We start from the raw sequence: 17,876 nt of genomic DNA, 5'->3' as shown, positions 1-17,876 counted from the left end.
TAGCAATTTACTTTCTTTTAGCCACAGGATCAGTGAGGACTGTCATCCTATTTTATAACAAAGCTGTTGGAATGTCTTTGAGGTCAAGGCTCAGTGCAGGCTTTCAACACTAACTCTGTCGCGCTACAAAGGCCGTACCCAGAAGACTGCTTTAAAGATCTACTGTAGGTCTTCATGGAGGACTGACAACTATATTCAGCAGTGTGAATGAAACTAGTGAGTGTTTGAGCCAAAGGGATGAGAGTGAGGGTTTCAGAATGAAGCTGGTTATTATTGACAAGAGAAACTGCGCTCATACAGACATTGAGAAGCAGACATGCTCGGCCCCAGCATGCTAGAACCGACAGCTAGTTCAAACTGTCGAGTGTCTATGGGTAACCACTTACAGCATCAATTTGTTTATTTATTTTTGTCCTAAAGTGCTGTTTCCCTGACTCAAACTCCTGGAACAGTTGCTTCTGTCTGATGATGGCTCAGCTAAAACTTCCCAAACAGGATATTAAGAAGTATTAAATTAGGTGATGCATGGTTTTTGTCCTAAATCAAAACTTTTGTTTTTCTGTTTTCAGGGAATTGCTGGCAAATCTGGCCCTAGAGGGCAACGTGGCCCAACGGTAGGCAATTCATCTGTCTGCCAGCTCAGCCTGAGCTCTCCACATAAATGATGTATTGTGTTTAAATGAAAATCTCATCCTTTAAAGGGCTGTCTATGGGGTTTATGTGTTTTTTGTTTTCTGAAAAAGATATGCAGTAGGTAGAGAATTTTAGAGAGGGGCAGGGATGGCAATTGCCCTTAAATAAAATTATTCTTAGGATTTGCTTCTTATTGTTTTACGCTTTCTAAAACTGAACTTATTATTTCTGTAAATATATTTAATGAATTTAGGGTCCACGCGGTGGCCGTGGTGCTAGAGGACCAACAGGAAAGCCGGGTGCTAAGGTAAGTGCCCATTTCAGGTTTTTAAAGGCAGTTTGCCTGATATAAAATATCTCTTTATGTTTATGTTTTTGAATGGGGCATGATTAAAATCAGTAGTTTGGTACAGCTGCTATGTGAAATACATGTTACTGTGCTCACGTATTATACATAAGTTATTATACATAGTACTGTATGTGTGTCTGTTGAAAGTCTTACATAAATATAGAGCTACCTAAATATAAAATTATAGTGTATCAACATTATAAAACATAGTTCCCCTTTGGTAAATAAATGTGCATGCATGCACACCTTGACTTGATGTGTAACCTCAGTATCAATGATTTGCATGAATTTGATTCATATTTCACACTACTTGTGTTGATGAAGTTCACAAAATTGCTCTGTACCCTGTCTATCTCCTCAGGGCAACTCAGGCAATGATGGACCTCCCGGCCTGCCAGGGGAGCGGGTTAGTATTAGATTTTGTTTGATCAGCCACTCTTGTTTTGCACACAGACTCTGTGACACCAAAAGTATATCAGGTGGATTGAACTTAAACTTGAACTCAGAGTAAATTGTAACTTTTTGTAATTTCAGTGAAGCGCTTAGATTTTAAATCCTTCGGCTAGTTAATTTTAAATGAGCAACCTTATACTTATTTGTGTAACTTAATTTGTGTCACAAAAAGCCAGCAAATTCATAATGAACGAGGCAGTGCTATTTATTTCTTGACAGCAACAGTGAAACAGCTAGGTTTCTCAGTGTGAATCTAATTATATTCCATTTACATGTTGTGGTTGTCATTCGCTATTCTGACTGCTTGATTTATTTTCTTTTCATTTCAGGGACCTCAAGGACCACAGGGACCTGTCGGTTTCCCTGGACCCAAAGGACCTAATGTAAGTAGCTGCTGTCAAGCTGTCAGTGAGCTGGCACCATCCACAACCATGTTGATGCTTTTCATGCAAGCTTTTCAAATATTAATACACACCTGATATCTTGATTCTTATGAACTATCCACCTGTTCAACTCCAGGGCCCACCAGGGAAAGACGGGCTACCTGGTCATCCTGGACAGCGGGGAGAAACGGTTAGTGGGTAGTTTTGTACATTAACACCTTGTGTTGTGATGTTGTGAAGTCACGTATTGCGTCTTTCAGCCTCTCAAATAGCTACAGTTAGTGTATTTCAATGATGTTGAAGTAAAGATTGGGGTCTTTTTACTTTTAATGAATACTTTTTTAAATGTTTTTTTTTACAAAAGGTAAACAAGTAACATCGCTAGGAGTAGCAGAAATAGGATATTGGCATGACAACGAGCTGATTAAGTGCAGCATCTGTAATGCTGAAGTCCACTCATTATCTTTTCTTGCTTCTTTAGTGGTATACAGTCCTGTGTTGTCTAATTGGTTTTGTGTTTACATCTCCATAATTTGCTGTATTATGAGAGTCAGCACCTCTGATATTTTTAAGCATTACATTTTGTATGCATAAGGACTTCTTCTGCTTCTGAAGAAAGAACAACCAAACTTGGATCTTGTTTACTGCACAGGTTTTACAGGCACTTCATACTGAAAAAGCAAGTGACTGTCTATGTGTGTTTTTTTTAGCCTTCACTGAATAGTACTTTAAGTATTACTATGCAAGCACTTTTACAGTGGTATTAAAAAGGTTTGAAAAAGTCAAGATTTAACTTGCTTATACCTGCAGGTGCCAGATTTAGGGTGTGAGAAATATTTTGTCAGCTTAACTATACATTACAGTGTAGTGTAGTTAAAACTGACTTTCTTTATGACCTAATGTTTACCTATTGTACAACACAAAGATGTCAGTAAATCAAATATTAAAATTTGTCCAGTAATATCTTTGATATCTCTGACATCTTCCTCAGGGCTTCCAAGGGAAGACTGGACCTCCGGGGCCTGGAGGAGTGGTTGGACCACAGGTAGATATTCAGCGAATGTCATCATTACCTCCTCTGTTGTGCACATATATTCTGTGTCTCTAGTTTAGGAGTTATGGATTACAGAAATCTAGGTATATATCAGTAATAATAGCTTATCCTAAAAATAGTAATTAGAATGCATTAGATGGTGTTGCTGATCATCAATTTGGAGTTACTATGAAGACCCTGGAATTATAGGAATTATATTTTACATACATTTTATAGTTGATTAACCTTAATGTGTTGTGTTTGTCCTTGAAAGGGACCAACTGGAGAGACAGGACCAAGTGGAGAGCGAGGACACCCTGGCTCTCCTGGTCCACCTGGTGAACAAGGTCTACCTGGAGCTGCTGGAAAAGAGGGTGGAAAGGTAAATGACCATGCATTCAAATTCAAATAAATATAGGTCAAAACTTCTTTGATTATACAGAAAGCCTTGTTAAACAGTGCATCTGTCTACTTTAGTGTTATTTAAAATTATTGTTCTTTTAGCAACTTACAGAATTCATTTTTGTTCTTAACATGCTTTTTTCACCCCAGTTTAACAGCTTTGTAACCGACATATATTGGTATAATAGTGTGTAGGTAAACTGAAATGCACTGATAAAACTATTTAACAACCACATGTTTCTTTTTTTGGGGTGGGGGGGTTGTTCAATATCCAGTCTGTGCTAGTCTTAATTATTCTTTGGATAGCTCTATGTTTACTGGCCTACATTTTCTTTTTTTGCCATTACATTTTAATCACTTGCTATTGTTCCCGCATAATTACGTATAATTTTAGCTGTTATCACGAGATCAATCTTTTTTTTTCTGTCATTCTCACAGATTGAGCTCTTCTTTGTTTTCACATAAAGGAACTCTGCCTTTCATGATTACCCAATGTCAGTTAACTGACTTATTCTCTTTCCCTCTGTAGGGTGATCCAGGTCTTCAGGGTCCTAGCGGCAAGCCAGGACCTGCTGGCCTGAGAGGTTTCCAAGGTGCAAGAGGTCTTCCAGGGGCCATGGTAACACAGAGACCTCCCACAGATTAATACATTAACGCAAACATACTTAACATGTCCACATGAAACTGTGCCATCCCACATCCTGAGCATCCACCCAGCTGAATTTAGCTCCAAACTCCAATTACCAGGCTAACAACCTGCTGTTAAACCAAATGTCACACTTGGCAGTGGACCTGACTGAACGTTACAGAATGGGCTTTCATAGAACTGAGAGGATTCAGTAATACACAGATTGATATATTTTATCATTACTGGTGTCAGCAATTTTAAAAATATGTTTTGTTTTTTTCCAATGTGGCTATGACATAAAGAATGTCCCTCTAATCAGCACTATGCTGCATGTCGTAGGCATGAATTTCCTCATTTAGAATTGCACTAGTGGAGCTTATAAGGAATTCGTGTTTAGTTTTCTATCGAAGAATGAGTCAGATCCCTTTGATTCTGATTCAAAGCCACAACTTACTGACTGCATCTCATGCACTCTAGCCTTCTGCATAACCTGAATTAATTCTCAATAAGAGTGGGTGTGAGTGAGAAAAAGTTCAAGGTCAGGGAGGATGCTGACTGAGGATCAACTTGAGGAACTGTGGTTGAAGCTCATTTCAAGGCTGACCATTAAGAGAGCGCATGACAGCACTGCTCAGACTTATTGCAGCCGTTATGTTTGTCCCATGTGTGCTAAGGAATGGCTTTCCTTTTATAACGAGAGTACACATATACTGTGTGGAAAAAAAAACTCACACAACCTCCCACTCTGTCAAAGTGATTTCATCCACACACAGAAACAGACACACATGGATATGTGCACTTCTTGTATTAGTGAAAATAAAAGCATAAATCTTCAATTCAGTTCAGTTTTATTTATATAGTGTTAAACCACATCAACAGTTGCCTCAAGGCACTTTATATTGTAAGGTAAAGATCCTACAATAATACACAGAAAACAGAGAAAACCCCAGCAATCATATGACCCCCTATTAGTAAGCATCAGTGGGAAGAAAAAACTCCCTTTTAACAGGAAGAAACCTCCGGAAGAACCAGGCTCAGGGAGGGGCGGCATCATCCGCGACTGGTTGGAAGTGAGGGGAGGAAGACAGGAGAAAGGCATGCTGTGGAAGAGAGCCAGAGATTAATAATAACTAATAATTAAATGCAGAGAGGTGTATAAATGCATAGTGAGTCAAAAAGGTGACTGAAGAAGAAACACCCAGTGCATCATGGGAATCCCCCAGCAACCTACACCTATTAGAGCACATAAGGAAGGATTCAGGGTTACCTGATCCAACGCTAACTATATGATTTATCAAAAAGGAAAGTTTGAAGCCTAATATTAAAAATAGAGAGGGTGTCTGTCTCTTGAATCCTAAATGGAAGCTGGTTTCACAGAAGAGGGGCCTGAAAGCTGAAAGCTTTGCCTCCCATTATACTTTTAAATACTCTAGGAACCCCAAGTAAGACTGCAGTCTGAAAGTGTAGTGCTCTAATGGGGTGATGCGGTACTATAAAGTCATTAAGATAAAATGGGGCCTGATTATTCAAAACCTTTTATTTGAGGAGCAGGATTTTAAATTTGATTCTGGATTTAATAGGGAGCCAGTTAAGGGAAGCCAATATAGGAGAAATATGCTCTCTCTTTCTAGTCCCTGTCAGTACTCCTGCCACAGATAAACTCAAGGCTTTTCAGGAAGTTTTTTTTTTTTTTAGGACATCCTAATAATAATGAATTACAGCAGTCCAGCCTAGAAGTAATAAATGCATGAACTAGTTTTTCAGCGTCATTCTGAGACATGACATATCATTTCTCAATATTGTACAATATGGAAAAAAGCAATCCTACATATTTATTTAATATGCACATTGAAGGACATATTCTTATCAAAAATGACTCCAAAGTTCCTCACAATGTTACAAGATTCAAAGATAATGCCATCCAGAGTAAGCATCTGGTTAGATGCCATATTTGTAAGACTTTTTGGACAGAGTACAATAACCTCAATTTTATCTGAATTTAGAAACATAAAATTAGAGGTAATCCAGGTCTTTATGTCTGTAAGAAATTCCAAGTTTACCTAATTGGTGTGTGTTATCTGGCTTAATAGGAAGATAAAGTTGTGTGTCACCTGCATAGTAGGGAAAAATTATGCTATACCTTCTGATGCCTAAGAGAAGCATGTTAAATGTAAACACAATTGGTTCTAGCACATAACCCTGTGGAACTCCAAAATTAACCTCAGCGTGTAAAGAGGACTCTCCATTTATATGAATAAATTGGAGCCTATTAGATAGATATGATTCAAACCACTGCAGTGCAGTACCTTTAATACCTACAGGATGCTCTAATGCTCTAAAATGTTATGGTCAACAATGCTGAATGGTGCACTGAGGTCTAGCAGGACAAGCACTGAGATGTGTCCACTGTAGGAGGCCATAAAAAGATCATATGTAACCTTCACATACTGTTTTACAGCTAGTTTTTCAAGAATTTTTGAGATAAAAGGAAGGTTGGAGACTGGCCTATAATTACCTAAGACAGCTGGGTGAAGCGATAGCTGTTTAAGTAACGGTTTAAGTATTGCCAGCTTGAAGGCCTCTGGTACATTAGAGATAGGTTGATCATTTTTAAGACTGAAACATTCGTTATTGGTAGGACCTCTTTGAAATGACTGAAATTAACTCAGAAAGATCAGTTTGAGAAAAAGAGTTTAAATCTTTTTCCTTTTGCAGAGTAAGTGTAGACAGACACACACCACACACACGCACACACATACAAATATACATATTGCCACTGAGCACACACAGTTTATTTTTCTTTTTTTATGGGCATAGAGACACACACACACACACACACACACACACACACACACACACACACACACACACACACACACACACTCTTCATCACATCGCTCAGTCTTAAAGAAAGGCATAGTGACGATATATGAGCCAATAAATAACTTTTTGTCTGTCCAGCAAAGAAAGATCCTTCCAGTCTTCTAATGCACCGTGGTGAAATGTGGAAGTGGAGAGCCTGCTTGGCAGCCTCTGCACCCCCTGGCTCTGTTGAAGCTTGTAAATTAGTTATTATAATGAAAGTCTTTACAGCCTCTGGTGAACTGTGTTTTCCATAAGCAGTCTCAGCCTCCTGGCGCTGTGATTCAGCACAGGATTTGACATTCAAGGACCAAGATCTTGAAGAGATGACAAAATGCCAGAGATAAATGGACTATACCTGAACTTGTAGCCCACCTTGGCCTCGTTTTTTTTTTTTTTCTCTTTTTCATTTTCTCTGATGCTTCTTGAAATTATTCCTGTTATATTAATAATGTAAATATGCCTACAGAAGAAGCTGTATCACGAATTATTAACTAAGAGATACATTTTCTCTGGTGGAGAACTGAACTTAAGTAAAAGTTTCGTGCTATAATGAATTAATTTAATCAGTTCCTTTTTTTAGCATGGATTTCAGGCAAATCTCCTCACTAACTGTTACTCCTTCCAAATAATCATTAACAGGATGTAAATTACCACCAGGCTGAAAATGCCCTTTCTGATTGAAGTTTCATACCACTTTTACTGAGTGTCATTAAGTTTTGTTTTTTCACGGGTATTCATTTGCTTTATTAAAGCTTTTTGAAAGAAAACCTTTAAAAGACTCTAAAATTGAGGATTAAAAACATGCACAATTAGCCAAAACTGGCTACTATTTGGTAGTCAATTCAATCAAAGCATCCCATAACTAAAATGTACAAACAGATACTGAATTAGTAAATAGTTGTTTCATCCTTACTTGATTATTTATGATTCAATTTTTCTCCTAATTGCCAGTTATGCTATGATTTTTCTAGAGCCAAGCCCTCCTTATGTGCGTGCTCATACACAGTTCAAGCATGCGTATCTACTTACATGCATACATCCACACAGTAATGTTCAGAGGCCCATTTGACAGCTGTGATTACTGCTCTTTGAATAGCATTGAGTGGCAGCCTGCAGTGAGTGAGATCTAACCCTCTCCTGTCCTCTGCTTTCAGGGTCCAGGTGGCTTAAAGGGAGGAGAAGGGCCTCAGGGTCCCCCTGGCCCCATCGTAAGTAGCCTGTTACTATGGTTACCTCATCTCTCTTGCTACAGAGATTGCAGCGAAAAGTAGCTGGTGCTATTGGAGAATGGAGTCACACATGCTGTGCACAGCTCCGTACTTTGGTCATCCAGCAGCACGTGCTATATAAGCTGCAGTGTGGAGGGTGGTAGAACCAAGTGGGGTGGTACGATCGAATTCTGTGACATCATTGCTTAAATGATGAAGTACATATTCAATATGAATTCAATTCAATATTCAGGGCCAAATGGCATTTTTAATTTCTGTTTTCTTTGTTTAGTTTATTTTATGGCTAAGAAAGAAGTAAAGCTACTTCTTTTGTCATAAACTGGATGGTAAAAAGTCTCTGTCCTAAGTTACGCTATAGAGTATATATGTCTTTGCTAATGCTGTTCTTTCTTCTCACTGCATTTCACGCCTCAGACTGGTGTTTATTGTTCAGTATAAAAATAATAATTTTTTAAATTTATGTAGCATATAAATCTCTGTACCACAATTTGAGAAAAAAAACTCTGCTTGATTTATAGTGTTTTGTCCAACACCTTTGCTTGAATAATGATCTAACCATTGCCTAATTGCTTAATCGAACAGCAATTCATCCCTGTTACTCGATTGGTCACAAATGTCTCCCTCTAATACTTATTCGTTGCTATAGCAACTGCCGTTGCACAGTTTTCACTCAAATGACAATTCCAAGAAAAGAAACAAAGTTTATCTTTCTGTAATGAACTCATTTTTTTTCATTCAGCATCGATCACAGTAAAGAATCATATACACTATAGCAGGAATGTCATCGCACTTGCTCATACATACTTTGTGGCCCTGAAAAGAAGCAAAATTGGGTGGGTAATCTAAAAAAAAAGTAGGGCACTTTTACTCTGCCTTTGTCTCTAAGCCCCTCAGTTTGCGATATATGCAATGAAAAGCCTCAGGAGCTCCAGCGGTGATTTTGTACAGAAAGCTGACTGACAGGCTGCTTTGAACTGGCTGACATTTTGTTCAAGCGTTAAACGTGGGCTCCCGATAATTGCCCCTGCTCACCAGCGACAGAGCAACACCAGATTAGATGACAGCGGATATGCAGAGCACTGATGAAAAGATGATGAAAGTGAGAAGAGGGGCGTTCTCTGAAGGAGTGAAACCATTTCCACAGCGAAATGAGATAGTTTTCTTAAATTGGCTTGAAAGCAAGCCATTGGATGGAAACGTGTGATAGAGTGTTTTGGTAGATTTCAAAAAAACTCCTTAAAAGGAGTCCAGTGTGCAATGCCCACGCACACAAGAGATGTGATATTTTCCTTCATCGATTTCCTGCCAGAGTTTGAGCTGCTGTTGTTCTGTGGGAACGTGTGTGAGTTCCGTGTGTGCGTTTCTTTTCTCGTCTGTGTGTTTGAAAGAGACTGATCAGGAAAGAATAGCACAGGAAAAAAAGAAAGGATGAATGCGACAAGTCACAAACTTTACGAGAAAAACATGGGTGAAATGAAAGGGCGGGAAATGGACTGAAAAAGTATAAAGTTATTTGAGTCAAAGGAATGTGTGTGTGCTTGTTTGTGCATGTGTGTCATCGTGGCCAAGTTGGCAGGCTGTGGATGACAGTTTGGAGCTTGGAGTGTGTCACCAGCAATGTCTATCATGAAACGGGCCAGGCATATGAGTGCCAGGTGGCATCTCACATCAGCAGCTGAATCAGAGTGTGTGTTTTTCGTGTGAATCAGTCCGAAGCTTTGGCCTGTACACATGCACATTTAATTTTATTTGAAAGCGGCTCTACCCAGACCTTCCCTGGGTAAGGGAATGCCAAAAAGACCTCGTGATCAACAATGTAGTTGCAGTTCATGTGATTTGGGGTACCTACACAGTGATGAGCACCCACCTGGGAATAGTGAAGAGCAGGGTAATAAGGCATGCTGATGTGGGGAAAATGGTGAGACCTTCCAAAAGGCCTTGGCTGGGGAAAGCAGCTCCGGCCTATTAAATAGATAAGAGTGTTCATCAGTGGCTCCCTTCATAGGTAAGCTTTGAGGCTGTCAGCAGGGTCAGTGTAATTTTAGAATGGTTATCAGTTAATGGCTATATTTCTAGCATGTCACAGCTTATAGTAATGCTGCGGTTAGTTACTGTGGTTAGTACTTCTAACAATGAAATAAAAACTTAAATATTTGCACCAGACTGCAAATGCTACCATCGTCTTGAGGGAAAACTTAGTTGTTGTATGTGCACAGATAATAGGCTTTTATGTTTGTGATGTTTTTCATTCAAATCTTCTTCACATTATCGTGACAATATTCTCCAGGAATCCTATTCCTTCAAAATTTCTTTAAAGTAAACTAACAGGCTAGAGCTAATCCAGTTAAAAAAAAACATGGCGTTTAAATGTCTTGACTCTTTTTTTGTCATTTGTGGGTCTCGTAATAGGGACAGAAAGCGACAATAATATAACCGGCAACTGTGAAATGGCTGTAACGTAATCTGACAGAGGAGTCCAGCAGGCTGAGATTGTTATTCTAAGTGTCTGAGATTGCTTTTTGACATTATCCTGTCATGCACGTCATGCATGTCATGCATGTCGCATATACTGATGCCACGTCAACAAAATAGCTTTAGCTAATAATATTATCTCTACTCTGTCTACAAAGGGTCTCTTTATTCTTAGAACCAAATGTGTTTTTGTTGGAGTTTTTTTATTTTACTTTTTTCGCCTGTTTGACAGGTAGTAATCATTTCAGTCAAAAGGGTCATAGTGGTCTACTAGTCCCAGGGTTGTCAGATAGGAATGTTTCCATCCATTTGTCCATCCACAAGTAGACACAAGTGAAAACCTTAAAATATATTGGGAATCAGTATATTGCCAACCACGCACAAACATGAACTGTGATTTAACATTTTTAATATCTATCTATCTCACATAACACACGTAAGATTTCTTTTTGCTCTCTAACTCTATAACAGAACTCTAACTGTCTTATTTAGACAGCTCTCTCAAACTATCACTCGGGTTTATACCATTGTCTTTCTATAGCAATTAGCCTCTTACAATATTTCTGATGCCTGACTCTGAAGGAGTCCCTTACATTCTGCTTTTAGAGAACAGTCTAAACATGTCTTATATGCAGCCAATCCAGTCAAAAGTATTGTGTTTTTTGCTTAATAAGAGACAGATTTCAAGTATTGCTCTCTTTGATACTTTAGACATGAAAATGTGCCTTGAAGTTTAAAATACCAGAATTTTCTTTCTAGGCAGACTTTCAAATCAATTTACCCTTTTAAGCTTAAGTCTGGACAAAACACACTTGCTTTTTGCTCAACTGTTTCTTAGCTTTACTGTAGCAAATTGCATTTTTGAGTAAGACAGCAGTGACTGATGAGTGTTTGTTTACAGGGTTCTCCTGGAGAGAGAGGTCCTGCTGGCTCCGGAGGTCCCATTGGTCCCACAGGACGCAATGGTCCTCAAGGACCACCTGGCCCTGCTGGAGAAAAAGGGGGTCCTGTGAGTTTTTTTTCTCAATTTTACTTGGTGAAATACCTATTTAAGTTCAATATATCAAGATTTTACAATATTGTGCAAATTATGTTTTAGGGAGAGAAAGGTCCCATGGGTCCTGCTGGCCGTGATGGCATTCAAGGTCCTATTGGTCTTCCTGGTCCAGCTGGTCCACAGGGTCCTCCTGGTGAAGATGGTGACAAGGTGGAGCAAAGTTTTAATACCTTAAAACCTAGAGTTGATTGATCTTTATATTTGCTACAGGGAGTTATAATGTTTTGTTTGTTAAAAACAAAAGCTTTTAAGTTCTTGGTTAAAGATAAAAACAGAGAAATGAAAAAAAAAACTATCATTTTATAACCTCAAAGAGAGCTGTCAGCTTCAACTATGAACTCCTCTTTATTCTAAAGTATTCTTGTATCAATGTGAGGCCAGCTGTCCGACAGCTAAAACTTGGCCAAAAGTGGGTCATGCAGCAGGGCAATGATGCCAAGCACAGCAGAAAATCTCCACAGAATGGCTGAAAAAGGGAAAAAATCAAATTGTTACAGTGGCACAGTCAAAGTCCAGACCTCAGCCTGAAATGTAACCTTAAGAAAACTGTGCATAAATGAATGCTCACAAAAATCAGTGAACTGAAGCAAGTTTGTAAAGAAAACAGAGACACAGTTCCTCCAAAACAATGTGAGAGACTGATAAAGTCATACAGAAAATGAATATTTGAAGTTATTCCTGCTAAAGGTGCTACAAGCTATTAAATCTGTTCACAGGACTATATTTATTCATTTATTTATTTTTTTTAACTATACTTAACCACAAGCTTGTTATGACAGCAATTACTCCCGATAGAATCTTACATTAAGTAAACAAAATAAGCACACACTAACGGCTTTAGAAATCTTCTTAAATGCAAATAGACAAACAAATCCATGTACTGAAATAGCCAGTTGTTTACACATCCTGTGTACCCTGAGGCCAGCAAATCCCACATCCACACTTGATACACTGAACCAGAAATTTGCATTTTTACATTTGTAACCATGACACCCTCTTCAATCCCAGTCACGTCTTCTGCCACAGCATTTTGTCAATCATAGAGCCAATGGGGTTAGACAGGGAGCCAATCAATTAATTACAAACACTCACCCAAGGTCTTTGTGGGCCAATCAAATTAGATTCTCTTGAGAAATATTTACTGCCTAATCATGGTAAAGGTGACACTTTAAGATATTAGACTTTGACTAAACATGGAGGAGAGAGATTTGAGCTCTGCTTTGTCTGTATGTGCTTGTTACACTGCAGGGAGAAGTTGGTGGACCTGGACAGAAAGGAAGTAAAGGAGACAAGGGTGAACTTGTGAGTCTTTTTCTTTCCCTCTCGCTCTCTTTTAATGAAGTTTTATGTCACAGATTCATTCAAATCAGTGAGTTTTATTACAATTCATGTTAAATAACCAAAGATGCTGATTTCACCACTGAATTGAGTAGAACAAAAGGAATAGATTGCTAGAAAATGTTTCTTATTTTGCCCTAAAAAGTCTGCAGCATATAAAATACTAGCTGAAGTGCTGCTATGTTTACAAAATGGTTACTTAGTTTGTAATAAGAATTGCAGCGTGTTCTGTCCTCATCTTAAACGCTTGTATTTTTTCAGTTGACTTTTGTTTGTCCTCACACGCATCACGTCAAATACATTCCAGATTGAATTAGATTTTTCAAATGTCATTATTCCAGGTAGACAGTGTGTGATGGAGATCAGGTTTAGCAGGCAACTGCCCTATATTTCATTGCTCGATTCAGATGGCGTGTCTATCATGTACATCTTAATAATCAGCTTCCTCCTGTTTGTAGGGTCCACCAGGCCCAACTGGTCTCCAGGGTGTAGTTGGAGCTCCTGGTCCAGCTGTGAGTATCTCATCCTCTGACCATCTAATGTCAAAGTTTATTCTCTGAAGTATTTTCATACACCGATAAGAATGTAATCCTAAAACATTAAAAGTTACACGAATACCCATTTATACTGTACTAAAATCCACTCCGAATATTGCTTTCTGTTTTCACAAAACTTTCCAACCTTTATTTCACCTTTCGTGAATTTTTAAAGACTTTCTTACCATCATTTGTGATGCCTACAGAAGTAAGTGCTGTCTTCTTAATGTCATCTCTTCATTACCATACTGGCTTCTGGGTAAGAACGGTGAAATGGGAAATCAGATTTTAAAAACATTTTTTTTCAAAACAAGCCCCCATGAAGACAGGGAGGGTGTAATAAGACCAAAAGGCTGCCGGCTGAAACTTGTTATCTCCAGACCTGCAGTCCAATAATGACGTGCCATTGAATCGTGTCTCGTTTTGAAGGACGACACCTTTTTATTGATTCATCATCAGCAACACTCTGATATGAGCAAAAGTTACTCTATGCAGGTTTTTGCTTAACCATTTTTTGCCGATTGTATGATAATCAGTTAAATGGGTTGTTTAAGTGTTTAGATATATTTAAAAACTGGACACTTGAGTCATAATTGTGCTTGCTTGGAGACCCTTGGTTTAATAAACAATATTTCATTTCCCAGATGGACAGAAATTAACAACTGTTCAGGCAGGTCAGGGCCATATTATGCAAGCACTATTATTTTTTTTACTCTTGCCTCTGCAGTCCAAAAACCTTTGGCTGCAGTCCCTGTTCATTTTAATATTCCCCATCCTTTTATCATTGTAATGCTGCACAAATTTCCTTTTAATTACAACTTTTAGTCCTGTATTAGAATCGGGGTACCAAAAAGACTTTTTCATAAAAGACAGCTTTTATCCCCCATCAATTAAAATGCAATTACAAATTTGGTATTTGTTATCCTGGAAACTCATGCAAAGCATTACGCTTGTGACCTTGCGTTTACAAAACAGGCTTGCACACAGCAATAATGTGCCAGTCAGTGCACCAGTCATTTCCTTATATTGAGTTCTATGGCACCAGACCTAGCTGAGAATACTGCCTTGTACGGTGCAGAACATCCTCTACTCTTCCATCTCATTAACACAACAGGGAAAGTCCTGTTTCTACAATAGCTGATGGCCCGAGGGCAACTAACAGCTCATTGCTGTAAATTATCAGGCCTTAACAACCATTCTAGCACAAATCCAGCATCTGCAGGGCTCTGTGGGGGCTAGAATAGACCTAGTGAGACGGATTGCCGTGAGCAGGTAGTGCTCCCGAGCTGCATAACAAATTATTTAACAGTTGTTTGTCCTGGTGAGTCAGTCTGCTCATGTGTATTCATATCTTCATAACTGAGTCCTGACTCGTGCTGTGTAGTTTTAACATCGTCTGCTCTGTTTTTATTATTGCATGTCTGAATGCTGTTATCACTTGTGGCTACACTATGTACCCCACTTTTCAATCCTGGAAAAATGCCAGTGTATGCTGGCAAAATGAACGATCCAATTTCCTTCTCTGCTAAGGCTTAACAAGATTTACAGCAGCTCAGTCACTGGTGCTGTTGTCTTCAAGATGCAACTGAGGTCAAGCATTCGTAATGAAACAGTCTATGGCAAAGCAGTATTGATCTTCATCAGGATGTGGTGAACATCCTGTCCTACAAATGTGCTCTTGTTTAGCAGCGGCTTATAAGAAGACAAAAAAATGAAGTTGACAAGAGCAATCTTGGAAATGTCACTTTTGAGAGGACAACACATTTTTAAGATATGAAAAAGCTTATTTCTAACATAATGTAAGGAAAACAAAAACCCCACAAGAGCCACTTAGATTTATTTCATGAACAATCTAAACATAAATTTTGCGAGATCCATTTCAGGTATGTCATAAATTACACCTCCCCGAGCATGCGTTTGGTGCCTGCAGATCTAAGCACAACCACAAGTAACTACACTCTAAAAAATATTTTGTTGCCTCAACTTAAAAAAGTAAGGTAACAATTTCCACTCAGCTTTTTAAGTTACAAATTTTGCATATTATTAAGTAAATTCAGCAAGTAATTTTTAGGTTTGGCTAACTCAACTTGTTTAACAAACCAACATGATTTACCTTGACCTCCACAAGCATAATTAAGTTTATTCAACCTAATATTAATTTAAAATTTCTGGTAAAATTAAGTTGAGAAATTACATTAGTTGAGTTACACCAACGAACTTTTTTACATATATCCTACTCACAATTATCCATGCCAATTAGTTTAGGTTTCTATAGTAGCTTTTCTAAAAATCACACAAAGCCATTTCACTTATTCCAATTGATTATTTTATTACAAAACATTTTCAAAGTAATACACTTCTGTGTCAATACAACATAAATGAAACATTACAGCAGCCCTTTAATTATAAATGACTAAAAAAAAAAGTACTTCATGTACATTAACATTAACATAAATTGGTATCAACTTGTTCAACTTGTCGCAGAATCAAGGAAATGACAAAAGATTTTAATGTTCAACAACAGAACAATCCAAAGCTAAGATTATATGTATTACAAACTTTTCTCAAAACTACACTCATCTGGGACTGCATACAAAAACGTAAGAGGCACATCGGAATACTACAGTCCAATTCACATTCTTTTCATGACAGAAGTTTGCACTTAACAGACATTACCCGTGGACTGGTTTAAGCCCATCAAGTTCCAGAAATACCTCTAGTGTTCTTTACTTGTTTTGGGTAGCTCAGATTGAGAGTGTATATAAGCCCCATCATTAAGGCACACACTCTGGGCACATCAAGGTCTTCCAGGACTGCTGTTCCTTCAATCACAATTTTAGCGACAGCTTTGAGAGACACTGCTGCACGTCTGGTGACTACAATCTTTACCACTTCTTCTGGGAACTGTTGTTCACCATCCTGGCAAGTAGGTAGTTTAAATGGAAACATGTCAGCATTTTATGTGCCATTTAAAAATAAAACACAAAAGAATGCGAGATTCACCTACCAGCTGTTCTCTGAAGAGATCCTCTTCCTTCTCTTTCAGATACACCTTCAGGCAACGGATTGCGACCTCTCTCTTCATTTCCACCGAACTCTGGAGAATAAAAAAAGCAAAACAAAACTTAAACTTACAGTTTATTAGGTGAAAAGTCAAAACTATTACATTTATGTGACTTGCATTGTGCCAAATATTGATTTTAAATATGTTTTTAAAAGAAATAAAGATTTAATCTTTGTAACTTCAATTTAAACTGTTACACACTGGCCTAGCAATAGGATAAAGTGACTAAAAGTAAATGTAACCTAAATTTCATCAACAGCACAATTGTGCTTTTGATGAATAGGACCTGAATCAGAGAATGACATGAACTATAACTGTAACTGTAACAACTAATTCATCAATACACCTGCGAGGTACATTATATATACTTTCCAGTTTTAGTAGTAGGTGGGCTAAATGTTTCTCAATTAAATTAGGCAATTCCCCAATTTCTTCATCCTCTTCATTTGCTACATCTTCACACAATGGATTTTCATTATGTTCCTCAAGAGGATCATCTCCTGCATTCAAACGACTGACACACCGCTGTATCAGCTCAGGCTTGAAGTCATCCAATGAGTGAGGAGTGTGTTTTCGGTTCCTATGAGAAGCATATGTTCAAATGAGCAGTTACAATCCCAGTACAGGCAAGGCATAAACAGTCCACCATGGCTATGTTTAAGCCTGTAATGCTTTAAGAGCTCATTCCTTCTTGATGTTTCAAACTTGCAAATTTTGCAAGTCCAATGCATTTTGAAATTTACTGCAACCTTTTGTAATGCAAAGAATTATTGAAGCTTTTGAGTTAACAAGCTATTTTAAGTATAAAACCTTCTCTAAAACACTACAATGCAATACTGAAAAAGATTAATCATAAAGACTGAACAAAATTGAATTTTAAAATTGACATCTACAGACTGCAGTTTAAACTTGTAATAAGGTGTCAAATCCAAATGTGCAAGAGAAATTTCTTTTAAACTATTTAAATACCACTGTGGACATGCCACAATCCCACACTTTACATTATGCTTACAATTACAGAAAGCAAATGCAAGTCGTATGCACACGCACACACACACACACACACACAATATTGTTTTTTGGGTTTTTTTTGCTAGGTCAACCAACTTTAATCTCAGGCAGAATTCCCAGTCGAGCTTAGAACATCAACACAATTGATAGAAATACTTTTAGTCAGGGATAAATTCACCACATTTTACTCTGTCAGTAATTAGTTACCTCACCCGAGACCATCTTGTGGAAACACGAATTTACTCTGACACCATGATAAAAATGCAGGCAGCTACTGACCGGTTAATTTGAACATATACGGGTTCAAATTGAACATGCTCTGCTGTCGACATAGTCTATCAGCTAACCAAATGTACCCTGACAAGTGACATGTTTTAATTGTATCTGTACTCTTTTATTTGTGAGGAACGTTTGCTAGCTAAA

The 17,876-nt window shown here is 38.1% G+C and overlaps 1 protein-coding gene across 1 annotated transcript in view; it reads left to right on the top strand.

The window, feature by feature from the left end:
* col11a1b (collagen, type XI, alpha 1b) overlaps positions 1-17,876 on the top strand; it is an 83,042-nt gene that overhangs the window by 44,637 nt on the left and 20,529 nt on the right. The window contains exons 33-45 of the mRNA XM_004555290.4: positions 570-614; positions 887-940; positions 1,344-1,388; positions 1,765-1,818; positions 1,955-2,008; positions 2,810-2,863; positions 3,126-3,233; positions 3,783-3,872; positions 7,901-7,954; positions 11,349-11,456; positions 11,547-11,654; positions 12,753-12,806; positions 13,301-13,354. Of these exons, the coding sequence (XP_004555347.1) occupies positions 570-614; positions 887-940; positions 1,344-1,388; positions 1,765-1,818; positions 1,955-2,008; positions 2,810-2,863; positions 3,126-3,233; positions 3,783-3,872; positions 7,901-7,954; positions 11,349-11,456; positions 11,547-11,654; positions 12,753-12,806; positions 13,301-13,354 (882 nt within the window). The remainder of the gene's footprint in view (positions 1-569; positions 615-886; positions 941-1,343; positions 1,389-1,764; positions 1,819-1,954; positions 2,009-2,809; positions 2,864-3,125; positions 3,234-3,782; positions 3,873-7,900; positions 7,955-11,348; positions 11,457-11,546; positions 11,655-12,752; positions 12,807-13,300; positions 13,355-17,876) is intronic.

Source organism: Maylandia zebra, linkage group LG18, assembly GCF_041146795.1.
Source record: "Maylandia zebra isolate NMK-2024a linkage group LG18, Mzebra_GT3a, whole genome shotgun sequence".
Classification (NCBI taxonomy): Eukaryota; Metazoa; Chordata; class Actinopteri; order Cichliformes; family Cichlidae; genus Maylandia; species Maylandia zebra.
Note: the sequence above shows the minus strand (reverse complement) of the source record. Positions and strands in the feature narration are given on the sequence as shown.